Source organism: Mixophyes fleayi, chromosome 3 (assembly GCF_038048845.1).
Source record: "Mixophyes fleayi isolate aMixFle1 chromosome 3, aMixFle1.hap1, whole genome shotgun sequence".
NCBI lineage: Eukaryota > Metazoa > Chordata > Amphibia > Anura > Limnodynastidae > Mixophyes > Mixophyes fleayi.
In genome coordinates this window covers 70,213,623-70,236,678 of record NC_134404.1, presented here as the reverse complement: position 1 = coordinate 70,236,678, position 23,056 = coordinate 70,213,623, and the positions used below count along the sequence as shown (strand labels likewise).

Below are 23,056 nucleotides of genomic sequence, written 5' to 3'. Positions count from 1 at the left end.
CTAGGAGTGAAAATAAGCCCAAAAACTTGATTTTTAAACTTTTTATGTTTTTTTCAAAAAAAATCCGAATCCAAAACCTTAAATCCGAACCGAGACCTTTCGTCAAGTGTTTTGCGAGACAAATCCGAACCCCAAAAATAACGAAAATCCGGATCCAAAACACAAAACACGAGACCTCAAAAGTCGCCGGTGCACATCCCTAATTGAAAGCACACTTATGTGGAATCCTTACACTTGGGAGGACACCTACCTCCCAACATTTATCTTGTCAAAACTGGCACAAAATAAGCCTTGCTCCCAGACTCCAGAATTTCTGCCCCCAATCACCCCAACCAAGCCCACTTGCTGACAATGGGGAGTGTCCTGCTGAAACCAGGACAGTTCGGAGGTATGAGTAGAAACATACTGTGACTGGATCACATAGAAATCTCTTACTGTAGAATTTATTTCAATTAGTGGTGCAGACATCAATTTATATCATTGCAAATGTACTGATTATTGATACTGTGTATTAGAAATGTATTGATTTCTGAGGTATTGATTTCTAATGCAGTAGGCATTTATTTGAGGAAATCTGTTGTGTACTTCAAGAGGAGATACTCATTAAGACTAATTAGACCTTTTTCATGTGAAGTGACAAACACTTGCTTTAGCCGCAGGAGGTCGTTACCTTCCTTTCCTGTGTAGTTTTCATCCTGTATCGTAGAACCTATTTGAATAATGCCACCAGCAAGTTTTAGGAAATAACAGGTTGGTGTTAACTTTGCACTGCATTTAAATCCAAGTTAGGAGAACATATTGCATCCTGATTATTATTATTATCCTTTATTTATAAGGCTCCATAAGATACGTACATTATACAATTGATCATACAGGGTAAAATAAAACAGAACAGTGATCGAATAAACCAAGACTCCAAGTGCTCCAAGCATAGTAAGCACAGTGAAGATGGAGGAGGTGAAAAGGTGTAAAGTCTGGAGGGAAGAGGGCCCTGCTCATAAGAGCTTACATACTAAAGGAAGGGTAAACAGACCGCAGGCACAGTAGGGGAGTCATTGGCCGATCGCAGGGAACAGTGAATAGAGAGGAGGTTGGAGATGTATGGGGCAGTGGATTGGGAGAGGGCCTGGTAGGTGAGTGTAAGGAGTTTGAAAAGGATTCTGTAGGTTAAAGGGAGCCAGTGTAAGGCAAGGCAGAGTGGAGAGGCAGAGGAGGAGCGGCATGAAAAGAAGGTAAGTCTTACAGCCGCATTGAGTATAGAACGAAGGGGGGAAGGGGAGGCCGGTGAGTAGAAGGTTACAGTAATCAAGATGGGAAATGATGAGTGTGTGGATAATGGTTTAGGTGGCATCTTGAGTTAGAAAGGGCCAGATGCGGGCAATGTTACGTAGGGACGTGGGGAGATGTGGATAAGGTTGGTAGGGATGCTGGAGCATATGGGGTGTATAGGAGGGGGTTGAAATTGGGGCAGAGAAGGGGGCTGGGTATAGGAAAGGTGCGAGGAGACATATTGAGAGAGCGGGGAAGAGAAAAGAAACAGGCGCCAAAGAGAGGTCAGAGTGTAGAGACAGAGGTGGTGGGCATCAGTAGACAAGCAGGGATGAATCTAACAGAAGAAAATGAAATAAACTAAAAAACACAAAGTAAAATGCAGGCAATGACAATTAGGTACAGCAATTGCGAGAACAATACCAGACAGAGAAAGAAGATTGCACAAAAAAGGTGAGTGAGCACATGTAATGGTGAGTCCACAGTATCTGGTGTACACGGGTACTAGTAGCGGGCGATGAGTAGGAGTTCAGAAGAGTCCAGATGAGTCCAGGTGATTTCCGGTGGATGCAGGTGAGGCCAGGAGACAAGGGCAATGGGGTAACAGAGTCCCGGGGGGAACAGGAGAGTCCAGATGAATCAGGTGATTCTTGGTGGGAGCAGGTTAGGCCAGGAGACCAGTGAGATACCATGAGTTTGGGGTAGAAGGGGAGATAATTAAAACAGGTGAACATGTACAGGTGAGACCAGGAGTCTAGAATTCAGGAGAAAAAGGGACCAAATGACAATGGCAGGGACAAAAAGTAAAAGACCCAAGGGGACTGAGGGTAGCCACATATGGGGCCTAAGAGGACAGAGGTCCAGTGGGGGATGGAGAGGCAGGTGTGTCCGGAGGCCACATGCTGGAAGGGGACAGCAACCCAGAACAAGAGGTAGCCAGCAGCAAGAAGCAGCAGACTAGTGTAATACCAAAACAGGAGACTGCAGGTCCGGAAAGGCTAGATGGGAAGAAGGGCCCAAGCCACGAACTGGAGTAGGAGGCGACCGTGGCATCCAGGGACCAGAGCAGCAGTAAGGCATCAGGGGGTAGAAGACATCAGGCGGCAGGCAGGTATTAGAAGAAACACCGGAGTTGGAGTACAAGGGGACAGCAAGACCAGGTAGAGAGAGATCGGCCGGGAGGTAGGCCCAAGCCGCGGCCTGGAGTGGAGACAGTAGCCTGGTTCCGAACTAAGAAAAAATCGGGTCGATCAGCAGAGAAGCACTGAGAGCCCATGAGTGAAAGCAGGGCGAGACAGCACAGAGAGAATATGGGGCACAGAAAGAGTTCCAAGCTAGGCTCCAGCAGAGAGCACGCAGGACACGTCTGTCCTGGTCAGGAAACAGGTCCCCCGATCCTGATACTTAATATCTGATGTAATATCTCAGTCTTTGTGGTGCCATCTAGGATCAGGGGGCGGTGTTACCTCCTGCTAACATATGTGTCAGAATATGTACAAAAAGAGCACTGTTTGACCACCAATATATCATAATACCATCTGTACCTTCTGGAGATCACTAGTACCACAATCTAGTGTAATTCACTGCTTCAAGATCCTGCTTTGATGACTACTTACCTGTGCTGTAATTGCTGTGACCTACAGATTAGATCAATCCAATCTGTTATCCAGCTTTTCTAGGGTTGAAACCTAGCATTCCAGTACCAATGCTCGTCCTGCTACCTTGCAGCTCTGGCAAGTGTGATAGGCCAAGGGAAACATCCACAGCAATCCTGATCTAAAGGAAAAGGTCAGGGTTACCAGCCAAGGTGCCCAGCGAGAGGGTACACTAGCAGCGGGAGTTACCCAGAAGAAAGCGGCACTAGGTGCTGCAAAGGAGCCTGGCGGCGGTAGCAGAAGCTCCTCCTGTGTTTGGAAGGGCGCAATTTGGGATAAAGAAAGGGGACCGTGGCAAGGCAAGACAAGCCGGTCCCTGGCAAGCTTGGACAGGGTGGCCTAGGAGGTCCATCCTGTCACACATACATTTTAGGATAACTTTATGGAATGATTGTGAATATGTAAAAGTATCTTTGGGAAAAAATCTGTTTGTGATTTTTTTTCCCTATTATAAAAAAAAATAGAAAACTATGTTTATAAAAAAAAAAAACATGTTTTTCCCGATGTTAAATTTGCAGCATAAACCATGAAATTAGGTCTGGTTGTAGAAGTTTCGACCACCTCTAGTCCTCAAGGGGGTTGAAATGACAAGCTTCATACCACCTGCCCCAGATAGGCAGGAAGTGTACTGGTTGTAAGAAGGTCTCCTATTGTTACTGGTTTTTGCATATTGGAATGTTTAGTGTTCAATGTGTTTTTTTTCTCCCTAGAATTCCGGTACATTTAGATCAACAGGATTGTTGAGAATGGGATACTTAAACATACTTTAACTGTAACTGCATTTGGCACCCAGAGGAAAAAGGGAATGGCTTTTATGAACTGATATAACTTCATGTCACATGCATGCTAAGGTTTTCTGTTTCAAAATGATGGGAACCCAAATCACGAGTCCCTGCTGTAACATCAAAGCAGCACCTGCAGAAACCTCAGACATCTGAATCCTGACTGCAGGGAATCTGCAAAGAAACAAAACACTCCACAACACAACTTAGTCTTAGTTGGCAACATTTTAAAATAGCTTCCAGGGACACTTTGCAGCTGAGCTGGTGCGTCTAGTCACATCCCATGAGACACAGACTCCATGGGCCTTGGAGCACTACAAATCCCATCATGTCATATTTACTGCATCTGATTCTAACATACTATGTTTGCACTGTAAATACTCTTCTTTAATAGATACACTGTAAATACTCTTCTTTAATAGATATTTATTTACAAGTTAACCCGTGCATGATACTTATGCATTCTAGTCAAATCAAGCTACTTAAGGTGTTAAAAAGGTTCTTGTCATGCATTTGGGCCAGGCCTCCTCAGGGGAAGAGCGTTACTTCCCGACGTAAGCGCCCTTTTTTAACGTGGTTTTGTCCACATGTCACCACCTCATCATTCTTCTCCATCACCTCATCCTTCATCTTCATCGCCACATCCTTAATCTCCACCGTCTTACTGTTCTAAAACCTCTCGATACACAACGTTTCTGCTAAACACCTTATCGCTGTGCTCAATCAGTCTTCCTTGAAGGGCAGTATTCATAACCTGCACTTTCACATCACTGCTTCTCCGTACTTGTGAAAGTGCGACATACAATTTTCCATGACCAAACACAGGCTCTGGTTAATAAATACCCACACGGTCAAGAGTTTGAGCCCTCAACTCGTAAATTTAGCCTTTACTACCCCTCCCACGGGGGGAAGGGGGGATGATGGAAGTTAACTGACTTCACTATTATAATTTTTTTGTCAAATAATGTCAGTATACCAAATTTCAGGTCAATTGGATGAGCCCTTTCTGAGAAAATAGTTTTTTCCACACACACACACACACACACACTAACACACGCCGCTAGGCTTATATATATTAGATAAAGCACAGAGACCAGCATAAATGGTAAGAAAGGCATATAACTTGCAAAAAATATAGTCATGCTACTGAGAAAATGGTCAATATTATAAAAATAGGGACATTTCAATGGACAAATCTATAAAATGGGGGAATGTTCCTGACAAACAAGGGACAGTTGGCAACTATATCAGTACAAGGAAGGAACTAGAAGAATTCTGCTAGTTATAAAATCTACCTCCACCTACAAATCTCCAGTTACGGTAAAGTCTTAGGGGTTAGAAAGAAAGATCTAATCCTGAGACATTGTGAAGATACCGCCTGGTCAGGCAATAACTTCTCCCAAAAAAAGACCAGATAAACTGTGCCAAAGTGTTTATTTTACAACGAAAAAATCCTAAACCACATGGAGCCAAGCTCAAGCTTTTTCCACTTTATTTTTCCTTTTATGAGCAGTAAAACATGAAAAAGAAAAGCATACAAGGCTTGTTACAAGATACTTTTTGGCTGCACTGCAAGACACACTTTGGAAGACACTCAGATACAAAGTAACATAAAGTGAAGCTTATTACACAGAGCTACTAAAACACATAATACACAGGGTTCTATGTATCATGGGCAGTAATACATTCTGTGTCACCACTTATTTACCATGCCATGGCTCTAGGAGCCCCATCGAAGACCCCCTCCTCTGCAATAATTTTTTCCCTATTCTCAGCCAACCTCTACCGACATATTGAGGAAATGCTATGCTCGTGCGCTGATATAAGCTACACATTCGCATAGCACTTCTTCCTTTCGCTGGCATCGTACTTTGACCCCGCGAGGGATTCAGCACAGCTGGAGGGGCTTCAGCTAGATCCCATGTCAGACTGTAAGGACAATTGAGAGGTATGTCTCACTTCACATTATCACACTCATTGGCCATGAATGGTAAGGGCTGGAGAGCGGCCTTGCGTTGTCTAAAATAATATCCATGCCCTTTGCATGCTTGAAATAGTAACTGTGCAGGAAAGGTGCAGTAAACAATAGCAACTATTCAGAAACTCACATTTTCAAATCTTTGCAAGAAAAACTACAGTTAGAATCTGCTAGGTTGATACGGCTGATACCAGCTTTTATGCAAAGCTACCTGTGCTCATTTATTCATATGTGCCTCCCCCTATAACCATGGCCTCCATAAAAAAATAAGGAGGCCCATGCACACTTGCTCCCATACCCTTTGTAAAACACAAATGGGAAACAATAACCCAACTGACAGTGTATCACTTATATTGAAGAGAGAAACAGAAGACAAAAAAAAATATTTTATGTTTCCACTATGGGATCGAATTAACACAGCTACAATACAGGCGTCACAGACACTGTGTAATACTTTGGCACTCCTTCAGAACAGTCTCACCCGTTGCTATACACTTTAGACTCATATAGACCAGTGATGGGCACCAGGCAGCCTGGCATGTCTACATCTGTATCCCCCACCTCTATGCCATTGCTTTTACTTATTCACTGCTTTATTTCCTAAAGCACAGAATAAGACCTAACATACTAAGAGCAGCTGGTTTCCACATTACTGGCCTCCTCTGCATAATGCAAGGAGGTCACGCAGCACATCTAATAAGAGCAGGTGGGAATGCAGTGTAGTCTGTAACTCGTGTTCTCCTTTCTTCTCCTGCGGGCTCTTGACTGAAGTTAAGCAAATTTTAACATGTCATTAATACAATGAATTTAAATAGAACTAGAATAGTAGTAGGTGGTCACTGGTACTTCTAGAGAGTGGGGGCATGTGTCTAAGCAGAGCTGGTTTAAGACCCCACCTGGCCCTAGGCAAGATACTGGTTCAGGGCCCTCCTCCCTTCCAATTCATCCATACCAGGGGCAAATGCAGGAATTCTAGAGGGAGATTTCTATTGCATACGGCCAGAGTGGGCTTGAGACGTGGCTATCCTTTAAGCCAGTGCCCTTTTTCATCCACTTTAAATACAGCACACTTACCCACACACCTGGAGGGGCGTTTGTGCTGAAGGTAAAACGGGGACAGGGAAGCATGACAGAGCCCACCGGTAGCTCCAAATATAGCCTGGAGAGCAGTGGAGATGAGTATGATCCCGACACTTCAGAGGAGAGCAATTCAGACACCAGCGGTGATGCCCCATTGCCCACCAGCGCAGCAGAGTGCAGGTACTCAGAGATGAGTTCTATGTACGACCATTCTCGACCTTCTGGCAGCTGTGATTTAAACACAGAGGGTCAGAGAGACGATGGGGTGTCTGTCCAAACGCTATCCATAGACACTGATGGCTCCAGGGCATATTCCAAAAAACAGTACTGCCTGTACTGTGAGAAGCCCCTTTTAAAAATTGCCACCACATGGAGCAACTTTGCACACAACGCTGAGGCAATGAGGGCAGGCCATGGCGTTCTGGTCCTGTGGAAAACTTCCAGACAAAGAAATGGATGTCAAAGGCTTCATGCACTGTGTAGCCTGCCAGGGCTTGTTTGCAAGGAAATACCTGTGTTTACACATGAAGAGATGTTAGCTAAACCGAAAGGGGCTTTGATGAGGAGACAGGTACATTTAAGATGCCCTCGCTGGCACTCAAGGTCAGGCACGGCCGCAAAAGATAGCTAGCGAGCATTGTGGAGTGCCGAACCATGATGGAGGGCTGCACTGCTGCAGTTGAAAATACATGTAATTTCAGGAAGTTATATGAGATGAGATGGAACGAGTTGATCTCATTGGCTGCCTTGAAAACTCTTAAGGAGTCCAAATGGAACATGCCTCAGCTCTTACTTTTCATGGAAGATGTGAAAAACATGCACTTGTACCTCGATGAGAAGTAGCAAGCATACCGAAGTGGTCTATTCACCGAGCCTACGGTTAATCACTAGACACTACTTGCAAAAGTCATCCTGGCACAGATGATCTCGTTCAATCAAAGAAGGGAAGGTGAAGTTTCAAAAATGCTGCTGTCTACCTTCTCCTCAAGAGATACTTTGGATCTCCACGAAGATTTGTCCCTAGTGCTTTCCGATGTTAAGAGGAAGCTCTGCCGGTACATCAGACGCCTTGAAATCTGAGAAAAACAAGGGAGAAAAGTACCCATCCTGCTGACACCAGCTGCAATGCAACGTCTCGCAGAAAAGTGTGCCAAATGTGGAGTGGATAGCCAAAATGTCTACATGTTCGCCAGACCAGCTGCCTTGTCACACTTCAGAGGCTCCGATTGCATACGACTGCCCGAGATTGTGGGGCCAAGCATCCCGCACGCTGTCTTCCGCGAAGCTTTGAAAGCATGTTGCCACTCTCTCAAAGGTCCTCAACCTAATTACCGCCTCCCATAAGGTACCCTCCAACTCGCCAAGATCAGCAAACTGTTAATGGCTCTCGAGAGTGGAAGACTGGTTGTATTCAAAGGGAAGAATTTGGGCGAGATGTACATTGATCTGGATGGCAAGTGGAAAATCTGTTGTCTGATGTATGCTTTTCATCATCATCATCATCATCATCTAATTACTGGCAGTTACCAAAATACTGGAGGAGGAGACAGAGTCCTGGGGAGGGGAGAGAAGATACGTAATGAAAGGGATGGAGGAGTAGCGGGAAAGCAGGAATATATGGGGACCATGCCAGGAGCAGGAACGTTCTGGTAATCACATACTGGGTAATCACATGTGGACATATATTGTATTTTATTATCAGAGGCGTCTCTGTATTATATACACTTATATCGGCGTGATAAATTAAATGGAGGCATAAAAACTAGTGAAAGGAAGGGAGGCGTATCAAGCCTATCAAAGAGGGATCATGAAGAGCTACCCTGGGAGGCCACAAAGGAATCTATTAAGTTTAATGGCCGTTCCTTAAATTTACTGTCCAATTGTCAAATAGCAATCTTTCTCAGCTCTTGCTAAATAGCTTATTTTTTGCCATCCCCATGAGGCTCATTGTGTGTCACCTGATCTCTGGCTGTGATGCTCGGCTCCACAGCGATATTGGCTGGCAGCAGTAAGAGGACTCTAGCTAGTGCAGGGTCCATCTGCATATGTGTGTCCTGGCATTGCCAAAAAATAAAAAATAAAGTTAAAAAAAAAAATTAGTTAATGTAGCCTAAGGAAGAAATGCTTTGCATAAATAATAAAGCATTTCTTCCCGTGGGGAGCATCTGCCATTTCCTTCCCGTGATAGTGATAGGAGAAAAGTGGCGGTATTTTACTGCTGCTATCCATGGTTACTTTGACCAGAGGTCCCTGGTAAAGGTGATACCCAGTGTGACAAAGAAGGTTATTTGCCACACATAGGGCCAGGTAAGGTCCCTGACAGTCTGCAAGTACAGGCTGCAGACATGGTTGTTCTTACAGACTAAAACTCCTGGATTGAACATACATAGGTGGAGGACTGGGTCTAATGAAGTAATTAGACTCAAGGGTGGGGGTTTATTGTATTTAAACCTGTATTGTTCTATTGTGTAGGGTGACCGATGTCAACTAGTTGGCTGGTTACTAGATAGAAGAACACTGTCCAGCCACAGTTAGGGTCGCCTAGTGTCATCCTGACAAGAGTCTGCTGTCTTATAAGTTTCCAGTAAAAGCACTATTCATGCAAGAAATTGTTTGTGTCTGTCATCTGCCGGGTGTCAGCATCACACAGTTATGGTCTTCATTGGCCATGGAGCTTTGTTAATAGGGATTTTCCCTTTCATAACGACCCCCTACTGCACTGCATTATGGGCATGCTTTGGCTGTATGGTGCAACATAATTTGAGAGGCAAACCCTTACTGCAGTGCTAAAGTGTGGTCAAATTAGTACAAATTTATATAGTGCCGCACAGCATCATTACTGCAGCTTCAGGGCCCTGACTGATTTATTCTGTGTTCTTTGGGCACTGTAGTAACCCATGCAAAAAAGGTAAATACAAGAGAAATCTATGATTTCTCCTTAAACCTCTTCATAAATTGTGCGATGGCCATTCTCCAGGTGTTGTCTCTGGGTTTATCGCTGATCACAGTTTAATCAATAGACTGCTAAATTGCTTGTAAGTGTAATAATGACCAACCCGTTCTGGAGGGTTTAAGACAATTCTCTTTTGCCCCCGTATTAAAACTGCCCTGCTTGATACGTAATAATCAGAAAGTATTTGATTGTATTTGTTTGTACATGCAAAGTGTATGCTTCAGTACTTCCTTTCAGAGAAACTAGCCAACAATTAACAAAAGACCAACCATTACACAATGGAGATGTATCACAAGAGATCAAGTGCAACTTCTACGTCATCTGTACAACTGATATCTCTGTTGTTCATTGAGTGATCCACATTTTTCTTAAGATAATCGGAACTGGTAGGCTCAAAGACATGTACTGTGTGTGCCACAGTTCAAACATTATATAACAATGTAACATTAGCCAAGATGAAAAAACTGTACTAGAGAATTACTATAATTGCTCATGTCTTACAGATAAGTTTCCATATCGGCAACTTCAGGGTTGAGGGTGTCCAGCATCCCCCGCAGACGCCAGCAATCTCAATAAGGAAAATAATAAAGCAATTCAGCACTGAAGCCAGCAGATGTTTCAAGGTTTGGGAAATGAGTCAAGTATTGGCAATAACAGGCCCACACAGCCTTCAGAGAAGCTTTCACAGTTGCTGAGGTCAGCTTTACTCTTCAATGGTCTAAGAGAAATGTATTTGTTCAAACAGACAGAGTGTGATGAATGTCACAGCCACAGCGACGTTTCTATACAAAGAATGAGGACTTTTCATAAGCACAAATATTATTGTACCCTTTGTACCCTCGTTTCCGAAGCAGGCAAATGCTTTGTATTTAAAGTGAAAGCTGTATGTCTCTTGTCACACAAAACCACTAATGAGTATGACTGGGCATCCTGAACACATAAAACTGCCTCTGTTAGAACAGAACAAAAACAATTCTATAAAAATTGAAGCTGTCCTTTATTGCCCTCTACATAATAATATACAAACTCTCAGGTTATGGCACACCATGTCTGGGGTTTCCAAAAGTTGCTGTATGGGTTTGGGGTGACACGTGTAAGCGTCAGTAACAGACTTGGTCCAATCTCTATATAGTATATAGCAATGGAGGTCAGCCCAGGGGCCTTGTGTTCCCCTTAAAGGCTAACGTGCAGCACTTCAGAGCAATTTTCCCCCTTTTCTTTTATATATTCCTAGTGATATTGCAGAGTACGTGCAGTCAATATAGTGAATTAGTATGTCACTGCGTGGGGATGCCATCCCACCAGATTGACCAGCGGCCCATAAGCAGAGTGAACAGGGCTGCAGAGAGAAGTTTCAGTCCCTGGTGCAGGAACTTATTGGAGCCCCTTCCACAGCTATTGAAGGGGGTGGGGCCACATCAGGACTCCTCCCACCACAAAGACATGCCTGGACCCCAGTACCTGCTCCCCCCTCCCTTCGATGCCCATGAGCGTCAACACCTCTTATAAGTGCTAATGATGGGCTTGAGGAGTGTATGGCTAAAAAAGGAGAAAATTTGATCCTGGACAACCCATGTTTACAATGCAAGGGGTGCAAATTAGTTTATTTTTTTGCCTGTAAGGAAAATACTGGCTGCTTTTTCATATAGCACACAAATACTTGATAGCTTTATTTTTACACTGAAATTTAAAATTGATCTAGGAAATGCCCAACCCTAACTATAAATCTGCCCCCACATTTTAAATGTACCTCCTCCTCCAATGCAACATGGTTTAGCCAAGGTGCAAAGTTACTCCTTTTCTTTGCTTTGCTCTCCTTAATGACCCAAAATGAGCAAATACTGTTTAATGGTAACGAGTGGCCCTCACCATATATAAGGTTTGTTCTGTCATATAAATGATAACAATAAAACCCAATACAAAGATTTCCACATCCATATGTTATTGAACTAGACCATCTTTCTTGCAGGTGGACAGCAATGTTAACATGTATCAGTTTAAATCTATGCCATACATCATAGTCTGGCTCTGGACTGTGACATCATAGCCCAGCATATGGCAGATGAGAAGCTGCAGGTGATGCCACTCCGTGTCAGCAGCTGGCACTGAGTGTGGGGCGCCGCTGTGAAAGTAAAGACATGGAATGAGTGACATTATATCATTCATATAGTGTATTAGGCTCCCCCTAAACCTGGTATGTTAGGTGACTGCCTGAGTTCACCTAGTTGTAGTGTCGGCCCTGAGAAAAGTTTATATACAGTTTAGGCATTATGATTTCAGTCCTGGTTTATTGATACAGTGACAACAATGGAAAAAATACATATATAAATATTGCTTCAGACTTACCATTGTTGAGAGGTGGGGACCTTGTGATTCTGCATACTGAATTGACTGGTTAACCACCTCCCGGATTCCTAAAAGTGCTTGCTCCAGATCATGTGACCCTGACATCTGATCAGCAAGGTGCTCAAGCAAGTTGATAAATTCCCTCCAGGGGGCATCCAGACTTGCCAGGCTGGCCAAACATCCTCTCATAACATTGAGACAATAGCCAACACAAGGTCGGATAAGAGTCAATCCTTGGCAGTGAGGACAATACTGCATTCTCACCAATGCACGGGTGCACTCTCGTGTCCAGCCTGCATGCTCAGTGCTGTTTATAACTTGCTCGGCCATGCTTAATGCCTGCTTCATCATCCTGCTGGCCCACAAAGATTTAGACAACTGTGCGACAATCTCGTGGGAGTAGTTTCCGAAAGGGTTAATGTCCTGTCGCGTCAGACGTAGGCAGTCCAAATAGTCCTCTGACAATGACACTGTCCCTGGGTTTATAAGGTGATTATAGACCAGAGGAAAAAGAGCATCAAAAAATCGAGAAAATGCGTCATCCAAAGGCATGTCCGCACCCATGATATTAAGCTGAAGGTCAGTAAAGAGTTCCCTCGCTGGCTCATGCACATCTTGTGCCATGGAGCGGTACTTGCCATCAAACAAAGATAGTGTGTTGTTTGCGGCCATATCAACCAAATATGTGAATGCCTCTGAAAGAAAAAACGATAAACAGGAGTTATTCACTGGGAAACAGTAATAGAACTACATTTAGGCATGTTCAAAATCACATTATTAGACCACAGCATGTACTGTATAATATTTAACAGATAAATATTGAAAACCCCTAATAGGATTGTCTTTCTAAAAAAAAAGCACACCAAAGCCCATTCACTGGAGCCTGAAGGTCAATTGCTACCTGCGTTCTCCACCAATCATCATCTCCACCCACTTCCAGCATGCAGGATAGTGACAGGTTGCAGAGTTTGTTTCCTTAGACACCTAAACCAAACATACCTGTAAGTGACATCACTCACTTTCAGTTCCCAGTGATTATATTAAATTTACTGACTCAGAGCAGAACCAGAAGGCAATATGCTGCTCGGCTAATTTATACTCTGTATAATAACATACCAAACTATACCACCCTATTATCTAAATACGTACTATTAAAATGTCTATAAGTAGTACTATTAAAATGTTGATATTTAAGCATTTGTCCTTAAACTAGTCACCTGATTTAAAAAAACCTAATCAGGTCTCAGCAATCACATTTTCCTGTCTGCTAACCATAAAGTAATATCTTCAGTCGGATATTTTTAACAAGCCATGAATAGGATTTAAGCAAGGCCGATTGAATAAACGCTGATGAGAGGTATTACAATTAACGACGGCTGGCAAAGCCATTTCCCTTATGAGCACTTACCGGATTCCGGCAGAAGATACTTTACTCTCATTGCCAAACAGAAGCTACAGCTGTTTGAATTTACCACTCCTGTATCATTTTGTTGGCTCACATCCCTGAAGCCGCTACAATCCTTCTGAAGTTTATAAATCAGGATACATCATGTCATACATTGTCTGTGCTCACAGTACTGGACCTTGTATTTCTTCTTATTCTAATTTCTCACAATCACAATCGTCATGTTATACCATCATTTGAAATGTGCTGGAACATCTTTCTTTAAGTAGAGGTAAGAAAGTAAGTGATGCAATGTAGTAAGTGTGTATTATTTATAGTTGTGATATTTCTATGTGCTGAAAGTTGCTTTACATTGAGACATAAAGGCTTGTTTGCACTTGTGGGAATACACATCTTGAACACATTTTATCCAGGTGCATGTAAATGCATTTACCTCACGATTAAGCCATGTACAAGGGCGGATTGGGAACTGACAGTGGCCCTGACAAAAATTTTGCAAGTGGCCTCATGTAGACGGGTCCAACACATACACAAGCGGTTACCATACAGATAGCCATAACTTCAACGGTGCTAAGCGAGGCTAATACAACATGTAATGATAGACACTCACAGCAACAGCAGTCGGAGACAACATACAAGTAGGTGAAGCATTACACTGGTAAGTGGAGCAAATACAAGGCAAGAAACAGTCAACACACCAGTGGGTTAAGTCATACTTGCCAACTTATGACAAGTATGATCCGGGAGCTGCCGCGGGCAGGTGGCCGTGCAGGGGATGGGGCTCAGAAAATCGCATCATTTTGGCCTCACCCACGTGACGTAATGATGCAAACACGTCATTTTACAGCTGGGAGCGGGGCCAAATGCCGCAATTCCCGGTGAATCGTGGCATTTTGGATTTAATTCTGCCCACTTCACTAGGAACTGGGCAGATTCGGGCGACTGTCATACTGTCCAGGAGACCCACCCAGATTTCGGGAGTCTCCCTGACATTCCGGGAGAGTTGGCAAGTATGGATTAAGTAGGCACACTGGTTACGTAAGACAGGTTTTTCTTTCTTACTGGGGTAAGAAGACTACCATACAGTGTATCATAGTGACTGATATACAATACATACAGCATCCTAGTGACCGTCATACAATGCAAAGAGCATGTTGGTGATAGCTGTACGATACAATGCAGAATATTATTGGGACTTATATATAATGCAGAGAGCATCCTAGTGATTGCCATAAAATACAGACTTCCAGGGCCATCTTAACAATATTATGGGCCCCCGGGCAAAGCAGTGCACCAGGGCCCCTACATGTGTATGTGTATATATATATATATATATATATATATATATATATATATATATATATATATATATATATATATATATATATATATAAAATAGATATAGATGTATAGAGATACAGATATAGATATAGATATAGATATAGATATATAGAGATAGATGTACTTGCTCAGTGACCCTTGAAGGTTTTCTTTCCAGGTTTTTTCTTTTGCAGGATTATTTATTCTAATTAAGAGCCCTGCCTATGGGGCCCCCTTGCCTAAGGGGCCCCTGGAAAAGATGGCCCTGCAGACTTCATCCTAGTGACCCCCATACAATACATCCAAGTGAACAATATGTACTGCATCCTAGTCTTAATCATACAATACAGGAAGCATCCTAATGACTGCTGTACATTAAAGAAAGAATCCTAGTGTCTGATATACAATACAGAGAGCATACTATTGACTAATATACAACATAGTGAGTATCTTAATAAATATTATACAATTCAGAGAGCATCCTAGTGACAGATATACAACACAGAGAGTGCCATAGTAATCACCATACAATACCAAAAGCATCCTAGTTACTGCCATACAATTAAAAGAGCATCCAAGCAGGCCCGGCGCTCCCATTAGGCAAGGTTAGGCAATTGCCTAGGGCGCCGGGCTCTGCAGGGCGCCTCGAAATTAAAAAAAAATGACTATGATCATTTAAAACGGAAATCCACGGGGAGGAGAGGAGGGAAGGGGCTATGAATCTTACCTGCATGAAGCTGCTCCTCTCTGCTCTGTCTCCTCCCCTCCGCTCACTGACAGTGACAGGCCGTGATGATGTCATCATCACGGCCCGACAGTGTCTGTGAGTGGAGGGGAGAAGACAGAGCAGAGAGGAGCAGCTTCATGCAGGTAAGTTAAAGAAAGACATGGGGAGCTGAGGGGAGGGAAGCGCAGCGCCAATTTGACAGGGGGGGGGCGCCGATTTTTAAAGGGGGGGCGCCAATTTTCACACTGTGCCTAGGGTGCCAAGGACCCTAGCACCGGCGCTGCATCCAAGTGACATCCATACAATGCAGAGAGTATCCTAGTGACAGATATTCAGCACAGAAAGTACTGTATTGACAGATATTCAATAGAGAGCATCCTAGTGACCACCATACAAGACAGAGAGCATTGTAGTAACCACTATATAATATATAGATCATCCTAGTGACAAAGATGCATTACAAACAGGGCCGTATTAAGAGAATGGAGGCCTCCGGGATAAGGGTACTGTCCTTTATGTGTGGTGGAGCATTGGTGCAACTGACTGCCTCTGTATTATCTCCATTTTAGAAAATGATGTCTTACTGCGACAAATCAAACTTTATTAAAAAAAAAAAGTGTTCAGCAGCTTTAAATATATCTGACAGAAATGGCTTAACTAAAATGCATAGTCATCATTATAATTATTGTCCTGAACCTTCCCACACACTAATGAACAGATACTCCTTCATTACATGGCCAGCTGTGTGTGTCAATTCTTTCCTTGCTTATAACTTAAATTTGTGGGTTTGAAGTATGTTTTCCATTCTCAAGTCAATCAGTTCAAAAGTCTTAGATTCAGCTGAGCAGGAACTGTTGGTCTGTGTATGAGACAATAAGTCAGGAGGGATCTGCAATACCCAAGTCCACTCATTTCACTATAGGATTGCAGGACTGATAGGAGATTGTATCATAAAACGGTGCCTCACCTCATTACCGGTATTTGCAAATAATTTGATTATTCTGGTTCTCTCTCAAAACAGGTGGTGAGCACTAAATATCTCTCCAGGGTCTAGTTTACAAATATTACATTAAATCAACACGAAAACTAGATTCCAATGAGACTATGATGTGAGAGCAATCCCCAATTCCTATAAAAAAAAACATACATTAGCAGAGTAAAACCAAACACCACACTTATCGCAGAAAGTCAAATCCATAGAAACTAATGGAATGTTTTCCTTTTGATAAGTACGATTAAATGCTTTTGCACTGACGAGTATGGCAATTTCCAAGTTAAATAAATAAATTTACTTAATGAACAGGCAAGAGCTCATTCAGTGCACTATTTTGTAATCTCTAAAAAAATTTAAATCATTAATTAGAAAACTAGTTAGAAAACATATTACAAGAGATATTATCAATGAAGAACTCAGATCAATGCACAAAACTTTACAGTTACAGTTTATAATCTACAAAATGTCAACTTTACGTGTAGTCCTATGACCACTGGCAGTGTGGTGAAAGTCCAACCCCTTCTTCTATGTACCTACAGTCATGGCCAAAAGTTTTGAGAATGACACAAACATTATTTTTCACAAAACCTGCTGCCTCAGTTTTTATGATGACAATTTGCATATACTCCAGAATGTCATGAAGAGCGTTCAGATGAATTGCAATTAATTTCAAAGTCCCTCTTTGCCATGACAATGAACTTTATCCCAAAAACAACATTTACACTGCTTTTCAGCCCTGCCACAAAAGGACCAGCTGACAACAGGTGTCATTAACACAGGTGAGAGATCACTCTGTCATGCTGAATGAGTTAGAATAACAGACTGGAAGCTTTAAAAGGAGGATGGTGCTTAAAATAATTGGTCTTCCTCTGTTAACCATGGTTACCTGCAAGGAAACACAGGCAATCTTCATTGCTTTGCATAAAAAGGGCTTCACAGGCAAGGATATTGCTGCTAGTTAGATTGCTCCTAAATCAATCATTTATCAGATCATCAAGAACTTCACAGGGAAATGTTCAGTAGTTGTGAAGAAGGCTTCAGGGCGAACAAGAATGTTCAGCAAGTGCCAGGACTGTCTCTTAAAGTTGATTCAACTTGTGGGACCTCGGCACCACCAGTGCTCAGAAATGACAGCAGGCAGGTGTGAGTGCAGTTGCACACACAGTGAGGCGATGACTTTTGGAGGATGGCCTGGTGTCAAGAAGGCCAGCAAAGAAGCCACTTCTCTCCAGGAAAAACATCAGAGACAGACTGATATTCTGCAAAAGGTACAGGGATTGGACTGCTGAGGACTGGGGTAAAGTCATTTTCTCAGATGAATCCCCTTTCAGATTGTTTGGGGCATCTGGAAAAACGCTTGTCCGGAGAAGGAAAGGTGAGAGCTACCATCAGTCCTGTGTCATGCCAACAGTAAAGTATCCTGAGACCATTCAGCCAAGGGAGTGGGCTCACTCACAATTTTGCCTAAGAACACAGCCATGAATAAAAATGGTACCAAAACATCCTCCAAGAGCAACTTCTCCCAACCATCCAAGAACAGTTTGGTGATGAACAATGCCAAAAGGCAAAAGTGAACTAAGTTGCTCGGGGATCAAAACATCAAAATTTTGGATCCATGGCCAGGAAACTTCCCAGACCTTACTCCCATTGAGAACTTGTGGTCAATCCTCAAGAGGCGGGTGGACAAACAAAAACCCACAAATTCTGACAAACTCCAAGCATTGATTAGGCAAGAATGGGCGGCCATCAGTCAGTATGTGGCCCAGAAGTTGATTGACAGCATGCCAGGGGCAAATTGCAGAGGTCTTCAAAAAGAATGGTCAACACTGCAAATATTGACTCTTTCCATAAACTTTATGCAATTGTCAATAAAAGCCTTTGGCACTTGTGAAATGCTTGTAATTTTTCTTCAGTATACCATAGTAACATCTGACAAAAAGGTCTAAAAACATTGAAGCAACAAACTTTGAGAAAACCAAAGCTTGTGTCATTCTCAAAACTTTTGGCCATGACTGTACATATGGGCTAGTCTTCCCCAGGCTAGCTTATTTCTCCAGGATGGGTGTAAAGTGAACAAGTGCCTCTGCATACACAGGTTTAGAAACAAGTTGGTTGATGAGCTGCTGACACAAGCATAGTAGTACAAACACAGTTATCAGGAATGGTTGTCAGAGGCACAGCCTTATTACACCTTTTATCTCTCTCCAGGACGGTTCTTTGCTAAAATACATTTAAAGATATTGAGTCACACTTATGGTTTCAAGAGCTGACATTCTTTTCTCCTTCATCACTATCACTTTGACTCTTAACCTCTCAACTATACACTACGGGTATGTGTATGTTTCCCTTGCTCTTTCTTGCACCGGGTTTCTCTCTCTCTCTTTTAGCTGTCCCCATTGGGTATTTCAGGGGTAGACTTGGTACACATGACCTTGCTAGTGGTCTTCTGAATTAGCTTCATAGCCGTCATTATCTGATGGGTCAGGTTTACTATACCCTGCCCCTACATTGAGCTCTCACACATACTGAATCTCTCATGCTCTCCATGGCATTAGCTCTGGCGTCATCCATTACAGCTCACTTGGCATCACTACAGTCTTATAGCATTTTACAGCATCTCAATATCCGAAGAGAGGCATTTTCAGGACTAAACTGAAGGTACAAGAACGTCTGCTATGTCAGCACTCCAAAGCGTCCCTATCTTTGTTCTGCTTTTTTTTTTTAAGATTCAGTCTCTTCTATTAATATTATTAATTATTATTTAAAAGGTACCACAAATTGTCTGCAGCACTGTACAGAGTACAGATAGGACATACATGAGAACAATAAGCACAAACCATGGGTACAGTTAAGCAGAATTATAGATGCATGGATGCAATTAACAGAACAATCCAGCAAAAGACATCAAATGCTAAGATTCCGCCACATGCTGTCTTTCATGCCCTGGGCAGTTGTACTTTAAGTCACACTGGACATTACCTACACCTACACATTAAAGAGTGCGTTACACAAGTATTGTGTTCAATAGCAGAAGACTATATGATAAATTTTCATTAAATGCTCAAATATAGAACAGTACCACATGATTGTACCATTCACAAGCAAATTATGTGACAATTCTTTATCATAACTGAGAACTTTCAGGGTATCATCTGGAGAATTAAATAACTTCATCTGAATTATTACTATACGATATAAACTGTGGAGTTGTCACTAGTTATTACTATCTATCAGCATTTATAGTGTCGTCACACTCCGCAGCGATTTACATCTGAAAGTAAGATCAGATTTTGCAAACTCGAAACATTAATACATCACCAGCCATTGTCGGTACTTCTTGCGAGGGAAATTGCATAGCAAGTCTCTAAAGTACAATAAATGCTCTGTAAAGGCTTCAGATTGGTGGATACATACACTAAGGGAGTGACAATGAAGTCATAGCCAGCTGGTCCACTTAGGACAGTGTTCTCAAGATGTGTTATTGTTTCAACTGTCTGTAACCTACCTCCCAATATATGAGTTTACTAAATCTGTAGATGGCTAAACACCCTAAACAATGAGGTGTGGCTACATCATGTTAGAGGGTGTAGCTAACACCTGAAGCTCTAGGCCTTTCCCCTCCTCTGGAGACACCTCCCCGTTGCTGCTGACACCCATCCACCACCCCTCTGGTGATCAGGACATACCTCCCAGCCTTCCCAGCAAGTCAGGACAGACATCCTGGCTGCCAGGACGGCAGGACAGTCCTTCAGCCAGTTGGGAGTTATGCTGTAAAATTAGGGGAGAAAAGAATTGCACAATACTGCAGTGGAAAGTCGGGGTAGGCCTGAACAGAATATATTTCACTTTTACATTTTTGGAGTTTAGTTTTCCTCCAAACATTGAATTAAAATTCTATAAATTCCAGCCTCAGGATCATACATTTAAAAAAATATGAATACTGCTATTGAAAGCCTTATACTGCACATTAGCATATTGACATTAGCATTTCAGTACTTCAGCCACAAATGGCCATCACTATTTTCTGCCGAGTCAGCTGCTGAAATACTGTGTTGGCACAACATTGATGCCCTGCAGACTTGGGTGCTGATTGCTGATTACATACCTAAAAGAAACACTGATTGTTACCTTATACAATAAAAATGTTCTGTTTTGTTTTCCATTATTGCTATTATTTCTGTTTCAGGAATATCTATGAATGGTTTTGCTGTTCTGTATTCTCTGTCCTGGCCTCATTCCCTCCAACATCTTGTAATGATTATGGGTTTTAAAAACCTCACCCCAGTAACAATGAGCTCTTCTGAGGGCTGTCAGCAGTTTCTCACTTACACAGGGAAATTCTTGGCAGGTCTACCATAAAAAAGCAGTGCGCTGGATGAAATGAAAACCTGGTTACATACTTCTAAAATGACCCACTGGGATGCAACATCTGCTGATACAGACACTGGAGAACCACAACAGCGGTAAGCACAGGAACATGGTCAGGCAAAGGTGACTGACCGTTCATTAAGAACATGCTTTTCATGGCTGCCAAAGCATACACTGATGATGACACCAGTAAGATACATTAATTAGAAGATTATCCTTGTCTCCAGTGAGACTTTATTTCACCTCAGTCCAGTCATGTTTTTTTTTTCAAAGTCTGGAATTATAATACAAAGTAGTACACTATGAATATGACGGGACACTGTCAATCTAATCTTTTTGGGAGAACAGGGGAATTTAAACACAAAGCCCTCCTCCTCTTGGCTATAATGCCTTCCTAGGCATTCCCTTATTGTGCAATTTATCAAAATTATATAGCCTGGACAATATTAATAGGGCTTTGTCTCGCTTGGCCCAATACAACAAAGAGCTATCACCAGTGATAACACTGCTATCACCGTCAGTAATATCCGCCGGTATTCCCATTTTGAATGGGAAAGTTATTTAACAAGTACTTGTTCTATTATCGCCACCACAGAGTATTAATAACAGATGAAAATAATTTAAAACAATACTTTATTCTTTGAATTAAGCCTTTTTTAATGTTCACAAGTCTTTAAATATTTTTTAAATTTTTTTAACTTTTCAATTTTTTTATTAGAGGAACTGAAGGCCCAAATCATTTCCATTGCCCATGCCTGAGAAGGCTGTCTAGTTCACACATGTGCATATCTACAGAGATTATCCTGAGGAAGTGGTAAGCTGACCCTTATGGCCAGTACCGCTAGAATTGAAAACTCACTCATTGTCATGCTAGGAATTCATCCAGCAAAGAGGCAACCTAAGAATGATAGTCAACCCCGTAGAGATGAGAAAAATAGTTGCAATGTTTTGTGGCAGAACGTTTCCCAGAGGTGAGAAGTTCTATTGAAACAATCTTCAAGTTCTACTTTTGTTTGACCATTACACAGAAAAGGCTGTTCCAGGCTGAATTTGTAAACTAGCATTTCACTGAATTTATAGTCTATGAATAGAGCAGGGATGACAATGGTACATATATACGGTTGTCCGATGTGCAGGGGAGAATCTAAACTTTTTTTAGGGAGGAGGTTGATATAGTATAGTCCCGTCACTCCTTCACTCTGATTGGTGGGCCCTACCACTCCTTCATTTGATCTTATCTGGCAGCTGATACATGATGATGTAACAGACAGTGGATGCTACCAATAATCGGAGTGGCCAAATGTGGAATGAGGCAAATATCTAGTGGAATAGTTTTGAAATTGTCACTCATCTCTACTCTTCCTAGTTTTGTATCTTTAGAATGCAATGGACAGCAAGCTACATTTATCCTAGAAGGTGCAGGCTATTCCATTCACCTCTGCTTGTATTAGTGATTGCACTTGTACTGGCCAATAGTAAATGCCCAGCTGTAATAGCCAACAGTGTAATGCTCTAGGTGATTGACAGTTATCACAGCCAAGTTGTTTCTGCAGAAGGCATAAAAACGGAATTTGAAATCCCTGAAGCACAAATATGTAAAAATCCTAAACAAGGGTCATTTAAGTCCAGCCACAGTAATTACATGGGAACCCGTGAATGGGCAAGACGTATTGTGTCATCTGCGAAAGGGCATGCCTTAATCGCATGGCTAGCGGGTTCTCTTTGCTTTTGCAATGGTAGTGATGGGGGACATCTGTAAATGTATGACAGCTCCACGTTGATGGGGTGCAGTACTATCACATAGCCAGCGAGTGGTGCTGTATGTTATTACAGTCTACTGCAGAGCTGCTGTACTTTTCTGAACACCACATACAGTATATTAAAGGTCGGCAAAACACATTCATTTTGAATAGGAAATAACATTTTTTTTATTATATTCTAATTCTCAAGCACCATTACAGTGCAATAAAGATCATGTTTCAAAAAGTTAATCTCACAATGAGAGTAGTGGGATCAGCTTATTTGCCACAAAATTGTATTTATCCATCATCCGTTTGTATAAAGTCCTGCCAAATGCCAACACTTTAAAGGAGACAAGATGTGAGCAATTTATTGTCATGCTTCAAGGCATATGCTCAGTTTATCCGTACGCCTCATATTCAGTTCATATTTCAAGTAC

General features: G+C 42.2%; 1 protein-coding gene across 2 annotated transcripts in view; it reads right to left on the bottom strand.

The window, feature by feature from the left end:
* Positions 1-23,056, bottom strand: part of LOC142143668 (glypican-5-like) — a 191,828-nt gene that overhangs the window by 125,062 nt on the left and 43,710 nt on the right. For both annotated transcript variants that reach the window (XM_075201692.1, XM_075201693.1), the window contains exon 3: positions 12,064-12,758. In XM_075201692.1, coding sequence (XP_075057793.1) covers positions 12,064-12,758 — 695 coding nt within the window. The remainder of the gene's footprint in view (positions 1-12,063; positions 12,759-23,056) is intronic.